Source organism: Podarcis melisellensis, assembly GCF_964234715.1.
Source record: "Podarcis melisellensis genome assembly, chromosome: 4".
Lineage (NCBI taxonomy): Eukaryota > Metazoa > Chordata > Lepidosauria > Squamata > Lacertidae > Podarcis > Podarcis melisellensis.
In genome coordinates, this window is record NC_138531.1 from 71,049,547 (window position 1) to 71,073,497 (window position 23,951).

Below are 23,951 nucleotides of genomic sequence, written 5' to 3' on the forward strand. Positions count from 1 at the left end.
CAGTCCATCAGGTTTTACTATTTACCTGGCATTTTAGTTACTATTTCAAGCACAATTTCTTGGAAGGCTTCATTGAAATTTTCCCTGGATTTCCTCTGCAGCATTTAAAGTATACCAGAGGGAGACATTTCTTTTCATTTAGAAACACTCTGGGTGGCCAATTTATGGTGAGGTTTAAGTTTCTGAAAAGATGCCTTTGTTAAGATGGTTGTTATATTTTGCACAGAACTCTGATAGCTCTTCATTTATGCAAAAAGGAAAAACCTAGTTCCTTTAGCCAAGAGCTATGAATCATACAACTTTTTCCTTGTAAAATCTCCAAGGTTGCTTGTGTACTTTCTGTTGGCAATGAACCATTTATCCAAGTTTGCCATATTTGCAAACAAATCCTTTAATTCAATTGACATAAATTAATTTGGTTTGCGGATGGTGGGCATTTTCTGTATAATGCATGCAACATTATACAGAATTCTCCCTTCCATATGTTTTTAGAGTTTCTTCTAAAAAAAAATTAAGATTTTTAAAATCACTTTTTCCTCTAAAAATAACAAAGTAGACATCACCCTAAAATTATATGGAAAAGGGTTCCTATTTCATGTAGTGTACATGACTTGTCCCCATAATTTTTTCCTTGTTGGTCATCCTATTGATGAAATTATAATGTTGGAAGGACTCACACTCATGTCTGCTCATGAGCCAAGCAAATATATGTTTCTATAACTCTGGCTTATGTCTAGACATGAGTGTCTGTCCTAATACAGATTTAATCATGGGAGTAACTTGTAGCTTATTCCCAGGAGTGAAACTGGTAATATCAGATGTGACCTAAAGTCTATTCTTGATGTTTCTTGGACGTGACCCCTCAACACAGGGGCTCCCATTCGCTTCTATGAGGAGCAGTGATTTTTTCTGGATGTACACAGTACCAGCACCATTTTTTTCTAGAAAAAAGCAATGGTTAAAGTTGTGGCACTTAACTGTAACAACTTTATGGTGAGTACCAGCACATTTTTTCTAGAATAAAAGGACTGATGAGGAGGGAAATGCTCAGCACAGTATATGAAGTAGGAAATATTAACTCCAAAAGTTAGTGAAGCAGATCGTGAGTTTATGTGGTGGACTGTTTAGTTTTTTATACCACTGAATTCAGATTGGAGATGCATTTTTAAATATCTTGCTGTCTCTTGTCAAACTTAAACTTTCTTTGCTTTCTTTATGGAACATATTATGAAATTTCCTATTAATAATAATAATAATAATAAATTTTATTTATATCCCGCCCTCCCCAGCTGAAGCCGGGCTCAGGGCGGCTAACAACAATAAAACAGTACAAAAGTACAGCACAAACAACACTCTAAAATCATTCATTATAAAATTAATTAATTCAAGCCGCTGGCAACCACTGGGCCAGAGCTCCACGAAGATTGCCGAGGGAGGGAGTCAGGCTGTGCCCTGGCCAAAGGCCTGGTGGAACAGCTCTGTCTTGCAGGCCCTGTGGAAAGATGTCAAGTCCTGCAGGGCCCCAGTCTCTTGTGACAGAGTGTTCCACCAGATCGGAGCCACAGCCGAAAAAGCCCTGGCTCTAGTTGAGGCCAGCCTAACTTCTCTGAGGCCTGGGACCTTCAAGATGTTTTTATTTGAAGACCGTAAGTTTCTCTGTGGGGCATACCAGGTGAGGCGGTCCCGTAGGTACAAGGGTCCTAGGCTGTATAGGGCTTTAAAGGTTAAAACCAGCACCTTAAACCTGATCCTGTACTCCACCGGGAGCCAGTGCAGCTGGTATAGCACCGGGTGAATGTGATCTCGCAGCGAAGACCCCGTAAGGAGTCTCGCTGCAGCATTCTGCACCCACTGGATTAATTATTAATTAATTGTATTAATTAATTAATTAATTAATTATATTAATTAATCTGTTCCAGGACACATAGAGAACACACGTATTCTGTGACTCTAACATGGCACATGGTTTTCTGATTTTCAATATCTCCATTGTATGGTCTTTGTGAACAGCTTTCTGTTTTCCTAAAAAACAAAAAACAAACAAACCCCTGACCATTGCAATTTGCTGATTGCTCAGAACCTAGCCTCCTAGCACTAATTAATTTTGTACAGACATGTTGTTCTGAGCAGACATTCAATTCAGGTTGCATGTAAAAGTGCACCTACAAAATTCACACTTTCCGAAACAACACGCAAACTGAAACACAGCCATCTTTCAAAATTTGCACTCCTCCAAATTTTGCAGTGTAGTTCTCCAGCCAAATAGCATTTACAAAAATGCACATATAGCAAGCCTGTAATGTATGTGCATTTAACTTGCGCACATTCAGCTTTACATCACAGGACAAAACCAATGAAAATATTTCAATAAAACAGTAATACCAAAAAAGAGAGAGAGAGAAATATGGTTAATCAACCATGTGAACGCTGGGATTAAACCAGAGGGTGTTTGGATAGGCAAACTAGTAGAGGATTCTTCAAATTCAGAGGACAATGTGAATTCAAGGCCTTTAACAGTGTGCATGGCAGAGAAGAGAGGTAAAATTTCACAGGTACAGGCACAGCATTAAAGGAATAGTAGGTCAAGGATTCTGCATGGAAGCAGGAGCAATAGCTGGAAGCCCTGGAAACTGGGTTAGGTGTGACAGAGATTCTGGAAGGAAGAATAGACACCATTTCTGAGCTGCCTTAGTCAACATTGTTATTTTGATTTCCTTGATGCCAAAAATGTGTCTAAGGACCTCAGAAGGCATGGTCTAAATTTTCTTTTGGCTTTGTGGTAAAATACAGATGCAGAGCCTCAGAGTGACCACAGACTGTATTTGATAATTGCAGCCTGCTAGTTCTAATGGGTCATTATCCTTTAATTCAATTTTATATGCTGAAATTTGTTTTTATAGTGAATTACATCTGAATGAAAAGTTAAAACATCCCAATGGTTTGGGTGGAGAGTTGTTTTTTGTCAGTAGGCAATGTTTGTAGCTTGATACAAGAAAATTGGTTCCCTTTCCACATCAGCTAGTATGCTGATGAAGTCCTCGGCATGAATTAGTTGAGATTCCTGCATAGCAGCAAACTGGACTAGATGACCCTAGGGATTCCTTCCAGCTCCACAGTTCTGTTACCTCCATGTGCTAGATTTCCCTTAAATAATCACCGGTTATTAGTGGTGGTTGTTTTCCTTTTCACATCTGACTTCATAAATGAGAGTTATTTATAGGATATATTCTCCTGTCCTGAACATTATTTATTCCATTAATATAGTACTTCCCTACACTGTCCTCAGAGTGAACCTTTTCTTGGCTTTGTGGTACAAAGGGCTTTTTTGTTGTCCTCTGATTTTTGTGGGTGGTTTTAAAGCCAAAGGCCTGCGGTGTTGATTGTAATAAGGCTAGCCAATCGCTACAAAAACATCTGCATGAAATGAAAAGGAGGAGTAACTTTTCGGCATGGAAAGTATGCAAAACAGTATATAGCATACATGTTTTTAACAACTAAATACTAGGTAATGATAGAAAAGAATGGTTGGCTGCATTTGTGGTGAAAAATGTACTGATACATGGTAGGAGGCCTGCCCCATGGGAAAGTGAAGGACTTGAAAAAAGGAAAACACAATGCATTTTCATTCAAGAAATGCTGAATTCCTTCTTCAGAGTTGAAATGTCACACAGCAGTGTAAGATAGTGAGATGCAATTAGTGCCTTTTATTGCTTGAATGTTAGGTGTATCAATAACCACATCACTGACTCAGTCACCATAAGACTATGGAGATGTTTATCATAAGCAAACACAACCACTGGGGGGCCGTAACCTTGGGGGGAAAGCACTGGGTTAGATTTTTTGGTTGTTGCTGTTTTAATCCTGTAAAAGGCATTGGGCCACAACATTGGGTGTCCAGTCCTTCCCCAAATAGCCGCAGTGCACCTAGATGAAAGGTCCCCCTTAGGGCTCAGTTCAGGTATTTATGTTCCCCTGTTCTCAGCACAGAATAGCCTGGAGAACAGGTAGTCTGTGCAAACCTGCTGCACCCCATCCAACTCTTCCCCACCATTCCAGATTGTGTATAATTTGAATGCTAGATGGGGCTAAGAGAGGATGGGAACAGACATGCATACACCACACAAACGCATACCCTAGAAGCACATTGTGGCTGGAATCCCAAGCCCTGCACAATGAGTTCCATGTCCGCATGGAAGCTTCAAACTTGTTTTTCTAGTACAGCGATTCCTCCTGCCAAATGGCAATCTGGTTTTTGAAAGTGAGGGAGCTGCTATTCCCTACAGAGATCTGCTATTCGTTTTTTTAATAAAGGTTAAAATTTCCACTGGGCACCTCAAACCCCTTTGGCATGCCTAACAGAGTTCTTTGGATCCCACCCTGTATAATTTACTTGCTAGTTGAATAGTACAAAATGTAATTCTAATATGTAACTCATGTATAGAATATTCTACCCAAAGGTAAAACTCACCTGTCCCTTTGCATCACTTCCTAGTAGGCAATAGGGCACTATGTAGGTTTGTACAGATGATTATTTCTGTTTCACTGTAGTTGACAGATAGGGTCTAGGGACTTCTGTAACTCCTACTTAGTGCCTTCTCCTACCTGCCATTTGCAGGGCAACATAGCACAGGTATCATGTAAATTGCTTTCCACAAGAGAAAGCAAAGTGGATCTGATGTTGCTCTCCTGAAATTAATAAGTATTTTAAATATAAATATTCAGCAAAAGATACTGACCTCAACATGTTTGTGAAATGTTTAGAATATCCTATGGGTCCAAGTTCGAAGAAGAAGAAAAATATTGGATTCCCCTTTTCCGTTTGTGAGAGATGAGTGTAGTTTTTCAAAAGAAAAGGTATTCCCCTTAGTTGAAGATCCTCAAAGACATCTTCATTAAGATGTTGTCATTTGTGAATGCATTTAAACTTGATTAGTTAAAAACCAACCAAATCGAAAGCTTTTTCCAAAAAATTACTCTTATTATTGATACTAGCTACATACAAGCAAAGCCACCTCCGAAAATAAAAATTAGATTTAAAAGAAATCATAATTACAACTGCTATCAATTTATTATTTTTAGTTTTCAGCAAAACACAACCTGGTCTTTCAAGCCCCAGAAGATCTGATGAGATTGACATATCAGACTCCGAACCAGGTATACCATTGCATCCTATACTTACCACCCATGGAATTAAGACTGCAGCCTTCAGACTGCTGTACTTGCTTCAGAATAGTTTCACTGAAATCAGTAAAACTGTTCTTTAATGAGAAGCTGGGGGATGTGTCCTTAGGCGCCAGCTCTCAATAGTCTCAAGATTCTGTTTGCAGAATCTTCTGAGGAATGAATCTATCTGAAACTGAATTTAGAGAGCAAAATCTTCTGAGGAATGAATCTATCTGAAACTGAATTTAGAGAGTAAAATCTACAGACTACAATTCCAGATAACGCCATCCTTACAGTCTGGCAAATTACACTTGCACAAGGCGAATTGCATCCCCCTGACCAGGTGTCCTCTCCTGCAGTCTCTTGGTTTCAAGAGTGTATCTGAAATGGGTGACCAGGATAGATTCTGTTTGTCTACCACCCACCCCACTGATCAACAGTCTCCCTTCCTGAGCTAGCTGGTGTGCTTTCAGGGTTGGTGTTGGAGTCCCCCTGGCTAGTTGTTTTGGAGGACTTTAATTTTCACACTGAGGTTCCCCTCGAGAATGCCTCAGGATTTCATGTCCTCCATCACAATCATGGTTCTGTCCTAAGTAATTTTTCGCCCTACCCATGCTGCAGAGAACACTCTGGGCTGGTTTTCTGTGTTTGATTGTATGATGGTGATCTTAGAGTGGAGGGACTCTATAGTTCTGTTGCCATGGTCAAACCACTGCCTTGTGGGGCTTAGAACTCAGAGCCTCTGCAGGGGTGGGGGACTGATTAAGATGGTCAACCCCAGCAGGCTGATGGATTCAGATGGTTTCCTGGTGGCTTTTGGGGGAGTTCTGTTGTTCTCCCTTATACACCTTCTGTTTTTCCCAGTGTGTGTTGTATGCTGTAAATTCCTAGAGGTTCAAAGCCTGCCTATTTGGGGCTATATTTAAGGCCCCCTATATGATGTGGATAATAATAGTACAGTCGTACCTCAGCTCCCAAACGCCTTGCAAGTCGAAGGTTCCAGCTCCTGAAGGATCAAAAACCGGAAGGGAGTGTTCCAGTTTTCTAATGTTCTTTCGGAAGCCGAACATCTTACGGGGCTTCCGCGGCTTCCGATTGGCTGCAGAAGCTTGCTGCCACCAATCAGAAGCCATATTGTGAAAGTGGAACATTTTGGAAGTCGAACGGACTTCTGGAACGGATTCTCTTCGACTTCTGTGGGATGACTGTATTAAAAATATTTTTATATTTATTTATATCTCATCTTTTTCCCAGTGAGAAAGGCAGCTTATCCAGATAAAATAGATAGATAGATAGATGATAGATAGATAGATGATAGATAGATAGATAGATAGATAGATAGATAGATAGATAGAGATAGATATAGATATAGATAGATATAGACTAGATAGATAGATAGATTAGATAGATAGATATAGATAGATAGATAGATAGATGATAGATAGATAGATAGATAGATAGATAGATAGATAGATGATAGATAGATAGATAGATAGATAGATAGATGATAGATAGATAGAACAGAACAAGTTAAAAACATAGGAAAGAAAATAGAAAATAAATAGTATTAAAGTCTTATGTCTTAAGTCTCTTCTACTGAAACCAGTATGGCCAAATGCAAAAGAGAACAGGACTTCTGTTCCTGTAATGCCATGTAGAAGAGGGGATTTCTGCTAATATAGGTGACCACCTTAGTTGACCGGAATGGGACTTCAAAGTGCCCCATATGTTCTCACTGCTAGGTTAAGGCTACACAGTTACCTGGAAGCAAGTCACACAAACTATGAGATTTTCTGAGTTTATGTGTTTACATTGCACAGTAACCTTTAGTAGACTATGTTGCTTATTACAGTGTTGCTGCTTGTGGTATTCCACTTTGCTTGGATAATGCCACTTCAGTTGAGTCGTTAATAAAACCTTAAGTTTTTCTGTGTGGCACTGATCCAGATACCAAGATGTAATCCAAAACAATTACAGTATGGGTGGGCAGGCAGGCAGGAACTAAACAGATGACCACGCAGCATTTGTTCAAATCCACATACACTACGAAGAAGGAAATCTTTCATACAGTGTGATTTAAACAGATGACTTCATCTGTAACACCTACTAAACTGGTAAACTAAAAACAATGGCCAATAGTCAAGGAAACCCTTCAGGTTTTTCCTACAGAAAAATAGCTTTCCTCCTTCCAGAAACATTTCCCCCCACCAAGCTGGCTTTTCTTCTTATACTTGTCAACATTTCTTCCAGCAGTAACAAATGAACCCACCCTGGAATCTTTCACACCAAAAACATCCAAGCCTCTTGACTGGCCAAAGACACCACAGGGTAATGCTCTTTTTCAACGTGAATGGTCATACTGTGTGTCATGTTTCATCAGAAACATTTTCATTCCACGTGAATCCATTTCTTTCAGAATAAAATCATCACCATCCTTTCCATACTCACCTTTTATCACACTTCTAGCTTCTACAAAGTCTCCAAACCTTTGTAGAAACATGGTTCATCCTTTTATTTTTAGTTTCAGTTACGAAAGCTGCATGGGCTCCCTATCATTTATTATTATTATTATCCATCTCTTTGCACAACTGTCTTTGAAGGAAATTGACACTTGTCATTGGAGCACTGAGTTATGCTTAAGATCAGTGCAATGTGGTCTGCAACTCCATCACTTTCATCAGCCTTGCCAGTCCATTCCATTCTGTTCATCATTGCAAGAGTGTTGCATGAACGGTTTGTTTAAATTTTGAAGGATTTTAAATGTAACCATGATGCTCTTTTCAGCTTCATCTGAAACACCATTTATTCCTTTTAAATGGAAGACTTCTGCCACTCCAGAAGGATGGCATGTGAGCCCCGGTAATTAAATACTCGCTTTATGTATACACTACAGATGGCATTTTTAAAACTCTTCTCTGTTCAGCTGTGCAATAGCTACTAGAGCATCAATCCTATCCCTACTTACAGTACCTGGCGGTAAGCCTCATTGAATTCAGTACGAGTAACTTCTGCATAGACATGGTTAGGATTGCATGCTAAATTACTATCAGTTACTACTTTTCTGTAATAAATCTGAGTACTGTGATAAATTTTGATTCACACCAAAAAACATTTATTCTGCTTATTTTTTTCTCAAGAGGTATTGAACCTGGGATTGGTAATGAAATGCAGATTGTTCACAAATCTATATTACAATCAAAGAAATTTGCACTTTTGTTTTAGATACATTATGAACATGAAATCAATGTATGCAACTATTTATGATTAATTTGAAATTTATTTCTAGCTTTTTCTGCTTTCCAGATCTCATGCATTAAGAGTTTATTTTCCATTGAATAGTCCATGTTGTATTACTGGGGCTTATACAATCAAGCCCAGAAGAGTTTGTGGGTGTGTCCTCTTCCCTTTTGCCATCTTTCTGTTGAAATAGGGGCTGTTGCTGCCAGTTTCGTACATGAGTCGTTATTAAAAATGTGTTTAGTGTATTTGGTGATAACAGACCTTCTGTTTTGAATTTGATAGGTTCCCACCCCCCCCAACCCAATCTTCTCTTTTCACATTAAACATTTTTGTTTTATCAATAAATAGGAAATATTTCACTTCAAGATTGGTAACTTTTAGTTATATTTGTCTTTTTCTGTTCAGTTTGAATTCTCTTCTTTTTCTAGCCACTAATCAACCACCTTTGAAGCAGAATACACCTAAAACTTCTAGAATTACTGAACAATTAAAAGCTGCTCCAGGTAATATTCATTTCCTGGAAAAGTTGTATAACTTGCATTAAAATTCAGTCCCTGAAGAGCCCTGAAAATATTTTTATTGCCATTTTTCACCACTGCAAATAATAAAAACAGAGTGTACTTTCAAGTGTAGTATTTGGCTTACAGCTACAGCATTAATTCTTGAAATCTGAAAATGTTATTGCTCTTAATTGAAATTGCTCGTTGAACTGATGCCCATTGAAATATCTGCCCTTTGATCAATTTAACAATGAGCATTTGTGAAACAGTGTGGGCAAATGTGCTTGCTGTTGTTATTTGAAGATTTGCCTCATAGAAATTATAGACGCAGCTATTTCCTGTTTTCAGCAAAAGTGTGACAACTATTTTAAAAGGCCAATGGCAAATTGAGCAAATTGCTTTTCTGAAGGAAAGTAATGCTTATCCACATAAAAAAAAAAATTATTTAAAAAATATTTATAGTACTTGAATTTGGATGATTTTTAGATAGCTTTCCTTGTGGGCAAAGCGGTTGTGAGGTTGCGTGTTGAGTTCCACAGTGCCACCCCCCAAATAATTTCACACTTCACACATCAATTTTGTTTAAGGTTTTTGGCATAGTTTTGGCCACAACTTTTTTATTCAAAATACAAAAATTGTGAGTGGTTGCTTAGGCATTGGTTATGACTATCTGTCCTGGCCCTCAAGGACAGAGCTGGTCCTTCCGGACTCCACCGGAAGCCAGCGTGGGAAACAAGTATTGGATGAGAAGTGAGGCTGGGAAACAGACCCTCGCTTCACACCCTCATGTTCCGGTGGGGCTTGCACGGCCCAAGTCCGGCTCCACGGTCAAGGACGAAAGAATGGCAAGCCCCTGGATTCCTTTAATGGAATTCCCTTTCCGCATCATTTGGAGGGATAGGCACTTACCCCTCCAAGCACCAATTAACCAATGCCTAACCGCCAACCTTACAAGTTGTGACGATTTGCTACGCAGTAGGCAAAAACCAAATGGCACCAGCCAATCAGCCAGATGGCCAAATTCCTACCAGGCCCCCGCACCAAGGCGGACGACCCCATGACAGGCATAGCAAGGTCAAGCAATCAACTTAAATAACAAGCCCCCCTATTAAAGGGAGGGAGGGCGGGTGATCCGATGCAAAACGTCCAAGAAGGACGTCCCTACGTCCGGCACATCTATTTATATCTTCTGACTCCTCCTCCAAATTGGTAACAATCAAAATCCCCCAGCAACCCAATTAACCCTTAAGGCCAGGGTTGCTGACAATTTGCCTAGTCATGGGAGGGCGGCCTGTTCCCCAACCGCAACACGTGCTCTCTGCTAGGGAGAACACGCTTTGCGTGTTGAGTTCCACAGTGCCACCCCCCAAATAATTTCACACTTCACACATCAATTTTGTTTAAGGTTTTTGGCATAGTTTTGGCCACAACTTTTTTATTCAAAATACAAAAATTGTGAGTGGTTGCTTAGGCATTGGTTATGACTATCTGTCCTGGCCCTCAAGGACAGAGCTGGTCCTTCCGGACTCCACCGGAAGCCAGCGTGGGAAACAAGTATTGGATGAGAAGTGAGGCTGGGAAACAGACCCTCGCTTCACACCCTCATGTTCCGGTGGGGCTTGCACGGCCCAAGTCCGGCTCCACGGTCAAGGACGAAAGAATGGCAAGCCCCTGGATTCCTTTAACGGAATTCCCTTTCCGCATCATTTGGAGGGATAGGCACTTACCCCTCCAAGCACCAATTAACCAATGCCTAACCGCCATGGAGCCTCCAGCTCCCCGCCAAACCACTCACTAACCCCACCAAGACCTCAGCTTGGCCATTTCCGCACCTATCCAAGCCTCATTCCCTGAAGCAGAAAGGTGCACGCCATCATCTCGGAAAAAGGATGGCTTCTTAAAAAGAATCGCAGGGTGAGAGATCACCTCACGCACCAAGACCTCAGCTTGGCCACCACTGCACCTATCCAAGCCTCATTCCCTGAAGCAGAAAGGTGCACGCCATCATCTCGGAAAAAGGATGGCTTCTTAAAAAGAATCGCAGGGTGAGAGATCACCTCACGCACCAAGACCTCAGCTTGGCCACCACCGCACCTATCCAAGCCTCATTCCCTGAAGCAGAAAGGTGCACGCCATCATCTCGGAAAAAGGATGGCTTCTTAAAAAGAATCGCAGGGTGAGAGATCACCTCACGCACCAAGACCTCAGCTTGGCCACCACCGCACCTATCCAAGCCTCATTCCCTGAAGCAGAAAGGTGCACGCCATCATCTCGGAAAAAGGATGGCTTCTTAAAAAGAATCGCAGGGTGAGAGATCACCGCACGCACCAAGACCTCAGCTTGGCCACCACCGCACCTATCCAAGCCTCATTCCCTGAAGCAGAAAGGTGCACACCATCATCTCGGAAAAAGGATGGCTTCTTAAAAAGAATCGCAGGGTGAGAGATCACCGCACGCACCAAGACCTCAGCTTGGCCACCACCGCACCTATCCAAGCCTCATTTCCTGAAGCAGAAAGGTGCACGCCATCAGCTCGGAAAAAGGATGGCTTCTTAAAAAAAAAAAAAAAAAAAAGAATCGCAGGGTGGGAGATCACCTCACCACCCAGCTCAGCAATCCGCACAGCCACAGCCGAATTGATGCGTCTTCTAGCCCTTTCAGTGGCCACTGGGCAACGACTGCCCCTCCACACGCATCGTTGCAAAAGCTGAGACCAAAAAATCTTAGCCGCAGGCACCATTGCCCGCAATGTATCCAAGTCCATCAAAATTGCAGCACGCAGGGAAAAACAGCCCATGTCCACCAGGTCATTCTCTCCCATCTGTATCACAATGGCTGATGGCGGCCCCTCACGGAGCAACTGGCACCGGATCCGTGGCAGGAGCTCCGACCACAGCATTCCACGTCTGGACAACCAGGACAGCTGCACATGGGGAGGAAGGCCAAGACCTGGACCAACACCAGCCTGCCGTGCTGCGACACCAGCCCAATGGATGATGCTGTGCCCCACCATCCACACGCGGACAGGCGCCAGACCTGGTACAACATAAACAGACAAAATACATCATGTTAGCGAACATAGCCTCTGAACGCATTTGATTTCCAGCGGCCCAAATCCTTTATCCTGGCCGCTGACAAACCCCAATAAGCTGCCACCGTGGCAGCCCCAATCCGGAATGAATGGGGAGCATAATCTCCAGCTGTGCCGCCACAGGCCAGAATCGCTTTTCGCATCACTCCTGTAAATTGTTGCCTAGTTAGCGGCAACCCATCCTCATGCCGGAGCAGAGGCCCATCCCCCCGAGTGCGCACAGCCAGATATTTGCCAACGTCTTTTACAGGGCAAGGGCCCGCCTCCCTCGTGGCAGGGAGACGAATGAGCGCACCTTTACCCCTCTGATCCGTCTTAGAATGTCTAACCATGATTCTCAATTCGGCAGGGGATAACTGCACGTCTTGGATGAAGAGGCCCCAAGAGCGACCATCCCTATGGTCTTCCACCACTATTTCACCCACTCTTAACGCACCAAAAAAGGCTATAGAAAAGGCAGCCGAAAATAGACGTGCCTCATACCCCGACCAACACACCACCCGCAGCTTCTTCGCATATTGCTCAGCATGTCAAAAGAGATGGGACGCCTGGATACCGGCCGGGGAGGACACAACCTACCCCAGCCTTCGAGGGCCTTGCGGACAATAAACTTTGCGCAAGGATCCTTATCATAAAATGTTTTGCAGAAAAAGGCAATGGCAGCCGCTTGCATTCTAATTGTCTTAGCTGCCCGCCCCAGCTGAAACAAGTGTGCCAGATACTTTAAGACCTGCGAGGAGGTGGGTGGGGCCCCCCGTATTTTGCTGGCAGACTGACGTATAAACGTCAAAAAATCATCCCAAACTTTTGCATAAGATCGCAGGGTGGAAGGGGAAACCGATGCCGCTACTCCCTGCAAAACTAATTGTTGCCAAGGTTCCAGAGATGATCCGGGAAATATTCCGGAAGTATCCGCGCCTCTGGAACCAGGAGTCTGAATCGCTCCATCTGAAAACGGGACAGAGCATCAGCAATTTCGTTAGACCCCCAGGAATAAAACGAGCAGAAAAACTATATTACAACGCAAGCAATGCAGCACAAAAACTCGCAAGAGGGCCGACACCCGAGGGGAGCGTGATGACAGCTTGGCTAGGACCGTCACCACCGCCTGGTTGTCAGTCCAGAAGCAGACACGTCGGTTCCTGAACTCCTCGACCCACACATGCACTGCCACTGTAATGGGAAAAAACTCGAGAAAAGTAAGGTCCCGCGTAATATCTCCTCCCCTCCATTCAGAAGGCCAACGCTTTGCACACCAACGGCCCTTCCAATAAAGACCAAAGCCCAGCGAACCGGCTGCATCTGAATGCACCTGAAATTATTATGCAAATTTAACGTGTCCTGCTATAATGAGACCCCATTGAATTCCTCCAGGAATTCCAACCACATGGACAGATCAGCCCTCACCTCACTAGAAAGGCGCACCCGATGATGTGGAGCCTTCAAACCTTCTGTAAGACGAGCTAGGCGAGAGCAGAAAGGGCGCCCAGGAGCCACCACTTTACAAGCGAAATTAAGGTGCCCTAATAGCGACTGGAGTTGTCTAAGAGACACCTTCCGCAAAGGTAACACTTCTTCTATAATCTGTCTTAAGGCAACCAGCTTGTCATTCGGCAAGCTAGAAGTTTGAGCCACCGTATCTAAAAGAATACCCAGATAAGTAAGCTGGGTCGATTATAACAGCACGCCCAATCTGCAGCAGGTGGACCAAATACTGCAGGATATGCTCAGAGGATGGGGGCCAATTCATCTGAATGGCCGAGGACTGCCAACTTAAGGCTAAGAAATCCATCCAGGCCTTCCCATAAGAGCTAAAAGCAGAAGGGGAATTGGAAGCTGCTGCTCTCTGTAACTACTAATTGTTGTCAAAATGCCACAGGTGGTCTGGAAAAGTCTGGCAACAGCTGAGTCTGGAGCCCAGGATCTGAAGCGCTTCATCTGAAAATGGGATAGTGTCAGCAACATCATTAGAGGATCCCGTATGATTGCCTCACCACACCGGGCTTGAGGCCATAGCGTTGCACACCATCAGCCCTTGAAATAAAACCAAAGGGCAAAAATCCAGCAGCACCAGCATGAACCTGAAAATCCTTATGCGGGTTCAAGGTATCCTGCCATGCCGAACTACTATTGCATCCATTCAGGAATTGCTACCATCGCCTGATATCTGCCTTCACCACACTTGGTAGGCGTACACAAAGGTAAGGGGACCTCAGGCCGCAGGCAGCCTGGCCTAGTGGGAAGATTAATTAAGTGACCCAGCAAGATCGGATCTGATGAAGCATCACTTGCTACAGAGGAAGTATTACAAAATAACTTCCTTCAAGGCAGACAGCTTCTCCATAGGCAAGTGGTTTGTTTTAGCAACGATATCCACTGGATCCCTAAATAAAATGGGAATAAGGGCAAAAGGTATTGAGCTATTGCTTGCCAGCTTCCAGCCCCCACTTGGGCAGGGGGCATCTTGTGCTGCCATCGTGATATGTAAATTTACAGGGCCGACGCTGGCCAGAACCCCTAAAGAAGTCCTGACAAAGCTGCTGCCGAGCCAGCTTCCTTTTCCGACACACACTCTGCAATGCAACTACACATTCCGTGCAATGCAAGAAACACACTCCGTGCAATGCACACACAAACCCTCCAAGCAAATGCAACTACACACTCCCTACAATGCAAAAAACACGCTCTGTGGAATGCAACTACACACTCTGTGCAATGCACACACTCCGTGCAATGCAAAAAACACCCTCCGTGCAATGCAACTACACCCTCCATGCAATGCACACATTCCGTGAAATGCACACACACCGTGCAATGCAACCGCACCTTCCGTACAATGCAACCGCACCTTCCGTGCAATGCAACAACACACTCTGTGCCACGCAACAACACACTCCGTGCAATGCACACACACCCTCCGTGCAATGCAACTGCAAATCTCTCATGCAATGCAATGCAATTGCAGCCCGTGCAGCGCCGTGCCCTGCAACGCACAGAGCAAACTGCAATGCAGGCACACAAAGGTGCTTTCTCCCACTTGCATATTGCAAACGTGGCGCCCGTTACATCCCTCGCAGTGAGGTAACCACCAAAAGGACCTAAGTGTCCAGGTAGAGCAATGGGGGAGCATGCAGCCGTCCCATACAGGGACCAATCCTGCAACCTAGGCATTACCGGCACTATGCGCTGACCCAGTGAAACCAATGCTTCGTGGACATGGGGACACTATTCAGGCCGGAAACACTTCCAGGCCATTGAATTCTAGGGCAAAGCCCTAGGATCACCTGCTAGGCCAGGCATAATTGTTTCCAGTGAAATAGCAGAGTTGAGGTAGCCCACAGCTTGTCCAGGTACCCCTGCTAGCCCTTTTTGAGGGAAGCACCCCTTCAAGAAACCCAAAGTTCTTTTATCACAAATGGGCAGAACTACCCAGCAACAGAATAGCCCAAAAGGAGCAGTTAGTTTTGTTTTGTTATAAAGGTGGCTAAGAGGGGGATATGAACCCTGTCTCCCAGGTCCTAGTCCTACACTTTAGCCACTAAGCCACAATGGCTTGTCTCTAAAATGGCAGTCACCACTAACAGGGCAAAAAAAAAAAAAAAAAAAACTTAAAGAAAATAAACTTGCTCAGAAACGGCATAGTTCAAGAGCATATACAGAGTGCTCGTAGTCCTTGGAGGCACAGAGAGCCTCTGCCGCCCTCTGTCTGCCTCAGATATACATTAGCAGCAACTGGGCCTGCAAGCAGATACATTCCTATAGCTAGAATGAGTCACATGTCAGAGACTTAACAATTAACTGCTACCTGTAGCAGACTTAGGCTTGGAAGTTAATGTGCAGGCCGAATAGGCCTCCCAGTTTCTGCTCTTGAGAATCTTAGTCTCATAGCAATATTAAAGGAAACCAAATTAGTGCTCCCACCCAAGGCTAGCTTAAAATTTGGCCAACAGCGCTGCACACACTCAAAATAAAGCCAACCTATGGGGATACCATAAACGCAAGTGATTCCAGCTAAGCTGGGAACAGCCCTGACTAGCCCCACAATTTCAACGAGAGAAATGGGGGAAACCTTTTTTTGCGAAAGAAAGCCCCTAATGGGGGCTCTTTCCCTATTGGGAAAGGCATGCCACGGATACAGGGAGAATCTTCCCACAGGGCAGGGTAAGGGGTGGGGTGGGAAATAGAACAGGAAAAGGGGGGAATTAAATTATTTAAGGGACTAGAGAGGATTAAAAGGAAAGGGGAATTATAGAAATAAAGAAATGTAACCAGACAATGAGAAGATTGTCCAAGTGCTCCATGTGATCCGATGCAAAACGTCCAAGAAGGACGTCCCTACGTCCGGCACATCTATTTATATCTTCTGACTCCTCCTCCAAATTGGTAACAATCAAAATCCCCCAGCAACCCAATTAACCCTTAAGGCCAGGGTTGCTGACAATTTGCCTAGTCATGGGAGGGCGGCCTGTTCCCCAACCGCAACACGTGCTCTCTGCTAGGGAGAACACGCTTTGTGAGGTCACAGCTGCAGAGATACAGTGGGGGAGCCATACCAATTCTCCCCCTGGGGTATCAGCACATGTCCCATTGTTCCACTTGCCCCTCCGAGTAAGCAGCAGCCATGCTGTTGTTAGGAGGCTACTACTGCAGCTACACCCCTCCCCCCAGAAGCTGCTTCTGCCCGTGGTTTGGAACAAACTACAGTTTCCCTTTGTGCCAGGGAACTTGGTTTATCTAAACCATAGTTAGTTAATCCAAGGACCAAACTGTGGTTTTGAACTACACTTTGAAGAACTTCCTGTATGAAATCTGAAACCGCAATTTGCTCCAAACCACAAAATGAGCCTTTAAATTTTCTTCCTCCTGCAGCATGTTCACTTCACACACAAAAAAATAATAATTTATTGTTATATCTGTACAGTGGTACCTCAGTTTACAAACTTAATCCATTCCGGAAGTCCGTTCTTAAACCAAAACCATTCTTAAACCGAAGTGCACTTTCCCTAATGAGGCCTCCTGCTGCCGGTGCCCTTCCACCATTTGGATTCCATTCTTACACCAAGGTAAAGTTCTCAAACCAAGACACTATTTCTGGTTGTGCGGAGTTCGTAAACCGAATCGTTCGTAAACAGGACTGTTCTAAAACCGAGGTACCACTGTATTTGACCTAGCATTCTAAATTTGTTATCCAGAAGTATATGGAAAAGTCCTTCTTTTACCTATGATTATGAATTGGCATGTAGTATTCTATAATTTTTAAAGCAGCTTTACTAATTTCCTCCACACGTATTTCTTGTGAGAGCTACCACAAGCCTTGTCAATTATGCATCAATTCCAGCATTACATAATCAGCATAATCAACCATTACATGAGTAATGAAAATATTATTTAACAGTATATGTAATTGATAGCACTTGAGAGAGTCCAAAGTACTTAACATACGTTATATTTGTAATCCTTAAAACAACTTGGTAAGGTAGGCTAATATTGTTATTCCTATAGATAGATCACCTGGGCATGAGGGAGAATGGCTTTCTTAAAGTCATCTGGTGAGTTACTGGAAAAGAATAGACAAATATGATTTTGCTGTTGTTTGAGGCTTTAAGAGGTATATTTTTTGCAACAAATTTACAATTTTTAAACATCCTGTTTCACCTTCACTTTAGTTTATTTGATTCTAATTTCCTAGGAAGAAAATTAAAAAAGACAGTAAGAAGCAAAAATCTATAATACAACCTGTGTCTTTCAGCTCTGCCAGAAACAGAATTGGTTCCTTCTACACCTAAACCTTCTGCCCATCCCAAAATACCAGAATCTAAACATGGTAATAACAATTCATGCCATGGATTGTAATTATTGATGTTGTTTGAATTCAAAGTTAGCCTGTTTGAAAAAAGCTATGTTGTTGGTTTGAGGAAATACAAAACCCTTTTGGGTCAACTTTGTGTAGACTTCAGTCTTTGCGCGCTACCTCATATATTCATATTCATAAAATATTTCAGTGTAAACAGTTATAATAAGAAAACCATGCAGGAATCAGAAAGAACCCTATTTTTATATTAATATATTTTATATTATATTAATTGCAAGTAATCATATACTGATTCTGGGCAATGGGAAAGCGTGTTCTCCTTCATGGAGAGCACGTGTTGCGTTGGGGGCCGGAAGGACACTCCAAAGTTGGAGGGCGGGCTAATTGATCGTTGGCCACTGATGCGATTGGGGCTTCCCTTGTTGTTGGGAAGAAGTTAATGTTGCCATTTATTGATTGACAGCCAGAAATAGTAAAACTCCTTGCACGAGGCTAGGGCTTCCTCTTTTCGCCCGTGCATTGGATTGCTCGTCCCTCCCTCCCTAGAATAGGGTTGTTCGCTTTGACCTTGCTATGCCTGTCATGGGGTCGTCTGCTTTGGAGCGGGGGCCTGGTAGGAATTTTGTCCATCTGGCTGATTGGCTGGGGCCATTTGGTTTTTGCCTACTGCGTAGCAAATCGTCACAACTTGTAAGGTTCGCGGTTAGGCATTGGTTTATGGTTTGGTTGGTTGAGGGGCATGGATTGGCTGTGCCTGCCCCTCTAATGCTGCTGCTGCAAGGGATTCCGTTAAAGGAATTGGGGACTAACTATTGCTTGTCCACTCTGTCAAGGGGGCTCGGGCCATAGCAATGAGCTCCTGGTTGCATTTGGGGTGAAGGCAGGTTTCCTGCTCCGCGTAACCCCCAAATGTATTCCCCCATTCTGACTTTCGCATCGTGCGGAATGTCAGTCTGTCCCCCATGGTGGGGGCAGATAGTCGCAACCAATGCCTACGCAACCACTCACATGTATTTTAATAAAGTTGTGGCCAAAATTATGCCAAAAATCTTAAACAAAAATTTCTGTGTGATGTGTGAGTTATTCGGGTGGACCTGGGGACCTCGACACGCAAATAGATCTAACTTTAAACATCTTTTATGAATAACTGTCTAATTCCCGCATGATTTATTGCTCTCTCTCTTTTCTTTTTCATCAGCAGAAAAAGAACCTCAATGGGAAGCCTCTACACTTAAAATTTATAAAACCCCTGAATTGCCAAGAACAACACAGGGTAATAATTAATTAGGTTTACATGAAGTGACAGATGAATAATTGTAATAGTTAAATAACTCTGTATATGCCTCCATTTATTCTATAGATGGTTGGTCTATTAAATATGGGCCACATGGAATGGGCTGCGAATAGACACTGTTGAAAGCTACAGAACAGAGTCGGTTCTTTCCTTTCCCCTTCCTCTCCTGTGCCACTCATCTGCCTAGTTAGAACATTAGAGCGGAAATGTACTATGGACTTTTTCAGCCCACCCCCTGGGCTGGAAGTCGGACTTTCCATAGCTCACAAGCAGGGCGACAAAGTCAGGGATGTTTCAGTTTAGTCCTAACCATTCTACATGAATGCAAAAAATATGGTGAAGCAGACTTATGTATATGCATCCCATGTAGGATCTGGCAAATGCAAATGTACACAGGTACTTCCCAGTGTTGGTTCTCTGCATGCATTCAGTATTTGGGAGTCTGTCAGGGTGCCAAAACACTGGAGTGGGACCTTTGAACGCAGCACAAAACACAATATTGGTGCTTCAGTTTTTTTATGATGCTTACTATCTCTGGGGTCTGAGAAAAAACAAAACAATACCCCCCCAACCCTCCAATCATAGAAGAGGAGTGGGGAAGGCAAGGTTAGCATTCAGGACCTTATCTTTGAAAAACAGGAGATCTGTGCTGTTTGTTGGACAGGAAACTGCTGAAAGAAAAATGCATAGCGGTTTGCAGGCATCCCAGGGAAATAGATTATTTTCTTCAAATATTGATCAAGTTCCAAAAAAACGGTGAGACTAGTTCTGTGAGCCCAAGGGGCCATGCCTTTTAACCCTGTGCAGACTTACCTGTCTGACTTGCTAAGATTTGCTTCAAAGTATACACAGAATATTTTTTTAAACTCAAGTAGCAGCCCCTCCATGACATTTGGCAAACTACTTTTGAGTCTCCCAGACTAGTTTGTAATATGGCTTTATTTTTAAGGGGAAAGGATCGAAAAGAAAATAATCACACAGGCATAGCATAAGCCTGTTGTATATGTCATGCAGTTCTTGGTATCTCAGTAACTGTTTGTTTGGGATACTCCTATGTAGTTTTGGACTTAGGTGAGCACACAACACTGGTCGTGAAGGACTCCCCCTCGTTTTAAGTTCTCAGTGCTATCTGAGCTGCTTTCTTAGGGCACATACAAATGACCTTTTCGTTTTTATTCCTTTCAGCTCCCAGTAAAACAAAAATCCCAGTTTCCAAGCCCCAAATCCCTCCCCATCTGGAAGAGCCAAAGATTGTACCGGGTAATTGCTATGTACTTTCCTATAACTATTTTATTCCACAGCATGGATCAAGCTTTCTTCTGACGGACTTGGACATGCAGTTCACAAAAACAGAACATGTGTTGTTCGTGTGCATTCATTCTTATATAATCTTAGAACATGTAATGCAATATAATTCCATTTGTAATCGCAAGTAACAGTCTGAGATTAAAAACAGCTTCTAAACACCAAATTAGATTTTGCTGTCATGTCAAAGCTTATAGTTCTGTTGTTTTGTAAGTTAAAATATTGTAATGGGGTGAATTAAGTTGCCATTACCTAATTTGTTTGAAATCTGGCTCAGGTTTGACAATTAAGTTAATGTTGGTTGATTTGCTAGCTCAGTCACTACTAGCAATAAATAATGACAGGGATAAAATTCTGAAAGAGGTTTCAAGAAAAATACCAACGAAAACTCAATGAAAGAATATTTTGACTGGAAATAAATGCTATGCTACTTCTATTCCATACAAAGAAGTATGGTACTATGGGTGCTGGGGCTCACCTGACCTCCTGGCAGCTGAGCTACAGCTATTTATTGGAAGGTGAGGCAGCAGGGAGATTTGTGTGGTGCAAATGTACCACCAGGAGAGCTGTATTGGCTGTGCCAGTTCATTTGCCCAGCACTGATCTCCCTGCCTCCTCGTCCCTCTCCTTCCTGATCAGCAGCAGTGGCTCAGCAGTCAGGAGTTCAAGTGAGCACCGCTGCCCCCTTCTTATGTAGATATTTCAGATTTCAGACCCAAGCAAATATTTTTATTTTTATTTTTCATGCTACCTCTGTTCATGAGAATTTCTGCAGAACTAAACAGACTTATGTGATATATGCTAACATTTTGATATTTTTCATATTACAGCTTTGATAAAGCACAATTAAACCATTCAATCTTAATATGTTCCTCGAAATCTGGCACTTTAATTTGCATTAACCAGTTTCTTCAACCTGTGATGGCAAGACCCACTCTAGCCAAGCTGCTTGGGTGCAATTTCCCATTTAGCTATGACTTAATCATCCTCTCACAGTACTTTGACCAGAAAAGCCCTTACATTTCCCCCACCCCCCTGAAAAATCTAGGTATGTCTCCAATGTGAAAGCAGGGACTTCAAAAGCCTCTACTAGGCTTGAAGTAAAACACATAGTATAGGAAGGTGCCATGTGCAGCCCAAGGACTTTGAATTAAATATAGAGAATAAACACACAGGCACATATAGTTGGAAATATATTTTCCATTCAGATATACTATCAGCTTTCAGACAATAAGAAGTACAGCTGTGCTCTGTGCAACATGTAGTCTTCTCCATCCATGTATAAAGATTAATCCAGAGATTTAAATGAGAGGCAACAGATGTGCCTTTTGCAATGTAAACTGAAATTTCCATATTGTTTATTTTCTTCATGCTTTTGTAGAGTTGAAGGAAAGTCACAGAATTTCACCAAGATTGAAAGGGGAAACTGGCCATTAAAATGATGAGATGCTTGGATAAGTACCATGCATCTATTTTTAGTTATGAGTCAGAAGTAGAACGGGGTTTGTGTTACTTGATCTATACCCTAAAGCTTGCCCTGTCTCCTATAGGTCAGCTACTCTCTGGTGTACTCAGCTAAACATACAAATCTGAAATATTAGCACAGGGGAGTCAAAAGCAGTTGGACTTCCTGTTGGTGACACAATTCCCTTGTGTACTGTTTGCCTTAGCACTAGAGAGGCTTTAATGTGCCAGGTTGACAGTGTGTGTGCCTTGGAATGGATGTTGACGACTGATGTATTATTTTTCACTTTCTTAGGATGGATAATATATGCTGTATGCTAAATATAACACGTTCATATTTCTATTAAATTAGCTTCAACATTCCTTTCCCTCTTGTTAAGCAGCAACCTGCAGAGTTGGGCATTGTCTTTCCCTTTTAAAAACTTATGGAAGTAATGAAACATTTTGGTTTCATGGATTTGTAGACTTTTGCTCTTATCCTTAAGATATTCCACTGGAAGAAGCCTCATTTTCTCCACTTGTACTGGTACTGGATCAGGCTGTATTATTCCAACTTTAAAACAGTACTACCTTCTGCTTTTCATTGTGCTTGAATAACTCAGCCACATGATCTTCTGAATGCTCTGAAGCAGGGGTGAAATATCTGTGGCCTCCATATGTCATTGGAATATCATCAGCTCAAGCCAACATGTCCAATGGTCAATCCAACACTGTCTGGAGGGGAGGACTAAAAATTTCCTGCTCTGTTTTAGAGAACTATAGGTGCCACTTCAGATGTTTTGAATTAGTAAAATGACAGCAAATATGAATCTGCTTCCATCTTCTAATAACTCGCTTTGGAGGAGGACTTGATGTTTTGTATAATATCATATTTGCCTTTAAATTATTTATGTTTCTCAGGGCAAAATACATCAGACTAAACTATTTTATCTGCACGATAACCTTGAGTAAAATAGGCTGAAATATGGATTTGTCAAAGACCACTAAGTTAACATTAGAGCTGAGCAAGGATTCAATCCCACAAGAACATAAGAAGAGCCCTACTAGATTAGACTGAAGTCTACCTAGTTCAACATCCTGTTTCCCACAGTAGTCAGCCAGATGCTCAAGGGAAGCCCATTGGCAGGATGTGAACCCAGTAAATAGCCTATTGCTGCTGAGTATCCAGCAACTGATACTTGCTACCTCTGAACCTGGAGGATAGTAAATATAGCCATGCTCTCCATGCATTTTCTGATCAAGGTCTCCCAAATTAAATCCAACAGTGATACTACACTACTTGATTATATTTATGATTAGGTAGACAGTCCAAAAATGCCGTTAAAACAGAGTACGCCGCACATTATTTGAATACACATTCTAAAATCCTGAACTCTCGGATTTTCCTTTCTTAAGAGACTATCCTTTACTCCAACAGTTACCAGCAAATTGATTCCAGTTCCCACCACAACTAAGATTTCTCACACTGTCGGACATCCAGGGGCAACAATGGGTAATATATTTTACTTCAGCTAATTGTCTCTATCCAGCTGGTTCTTTTAATTTCTTCTCATTACTACAAGGAACCTTTCATTTACTACAAGTGCATTTTCTACCACAATTTCATCTTTAGAATTTTGCTAGCCTTTCAAATTTTAGGGTTAGTCTACTATAACATCCACCTTAGACATTGCTGCTGCTGCTGTTTTAGGAGAGTAGTTCCCACGTACAGTATGTGAAACGTACCCTATCCTACTAGCCCCATATTTTCTGCAAAAATCTTCAAGAACCTTTTCTTGCATGGGTGAAACTCTTGACCACTAACACATGAGAAACCAAGTCTATGACATGGATGCTACAGTTGCCACATATTGCAGACATTTGTGACATACCAAGACTGGAGCAACAGGGACCATGAGCATGACAGAATCAGGTCTATACGTCTGCCTGTCTCTTCTGCAAAGCTGCCAACTCCTCAGGTCAATAGACTGCTGACAAAAAAACCCACACCAAAACCCAGTGCTCCTATATGATGTACCATAGTGCTATCAGTATCTCAGACTTGAGACAGAATCTGTTGCAACACTTTGCCTTCCCTCAAAA

At 42.6% G+C, this 23,951-nt stretch overlaps 1 protein-coding gene across 36 annotated transcripts in view; it reads left to right on the forward strand.

Annotated features, from left to right (window-relative positions):
• Window positions 1-23,951, forward strand: part of ABI3BP (ABI family member 3 binding protein) — a 140,680-nt gene that overhangs the window by 66,324 nt on the left and 50,405 nt on the right. For 19 of the 36 annotated variants that reach the window (XM_081908358.1, XM_081908326.1, XM_081908337.1 and 16 more), the window contains 8 exons: window positions 5,080-5,154; window positions 7,414-7,491; window positions 7,948-8,022; window positions 8,832-8,906; window positions 17,744-17,818; window positions 19,005-19,079; window positions 20,286-20,360; window positions 23,287-23,361. The exons of 1 other annotated variant lie outside the window; for it this stretch is intronic. In XM_081908358.1, the coding sequence (XP_081764484.1) occupies window positions 5,080-5,154; window positions 7,414-7,491; window positions 7,948-8,022; window positions 8,832-8,906; window positions 17,744-17,818; window positions 19,005-19,079; window positions 20,286-20,360; window positions 23,287-23,361 (603 nt within the window). The remainder of the gene's footprint in view (window positions 1-5,079; window positions 5,155-7,413; window positions 7,492-7,947; window positions 8,023-8,831; window positions 8,907-17,743; window positions 17,819-19,004; window positions 19,080-20,285; window positions 20,361-23,286; window positions 23,362-23,951) is intronic. 16 more of the 36 variants (XM_081908348.1, XM_081908356.1, XM_081908332.1 and 13 more) reach the window with 16 other exon arrangements.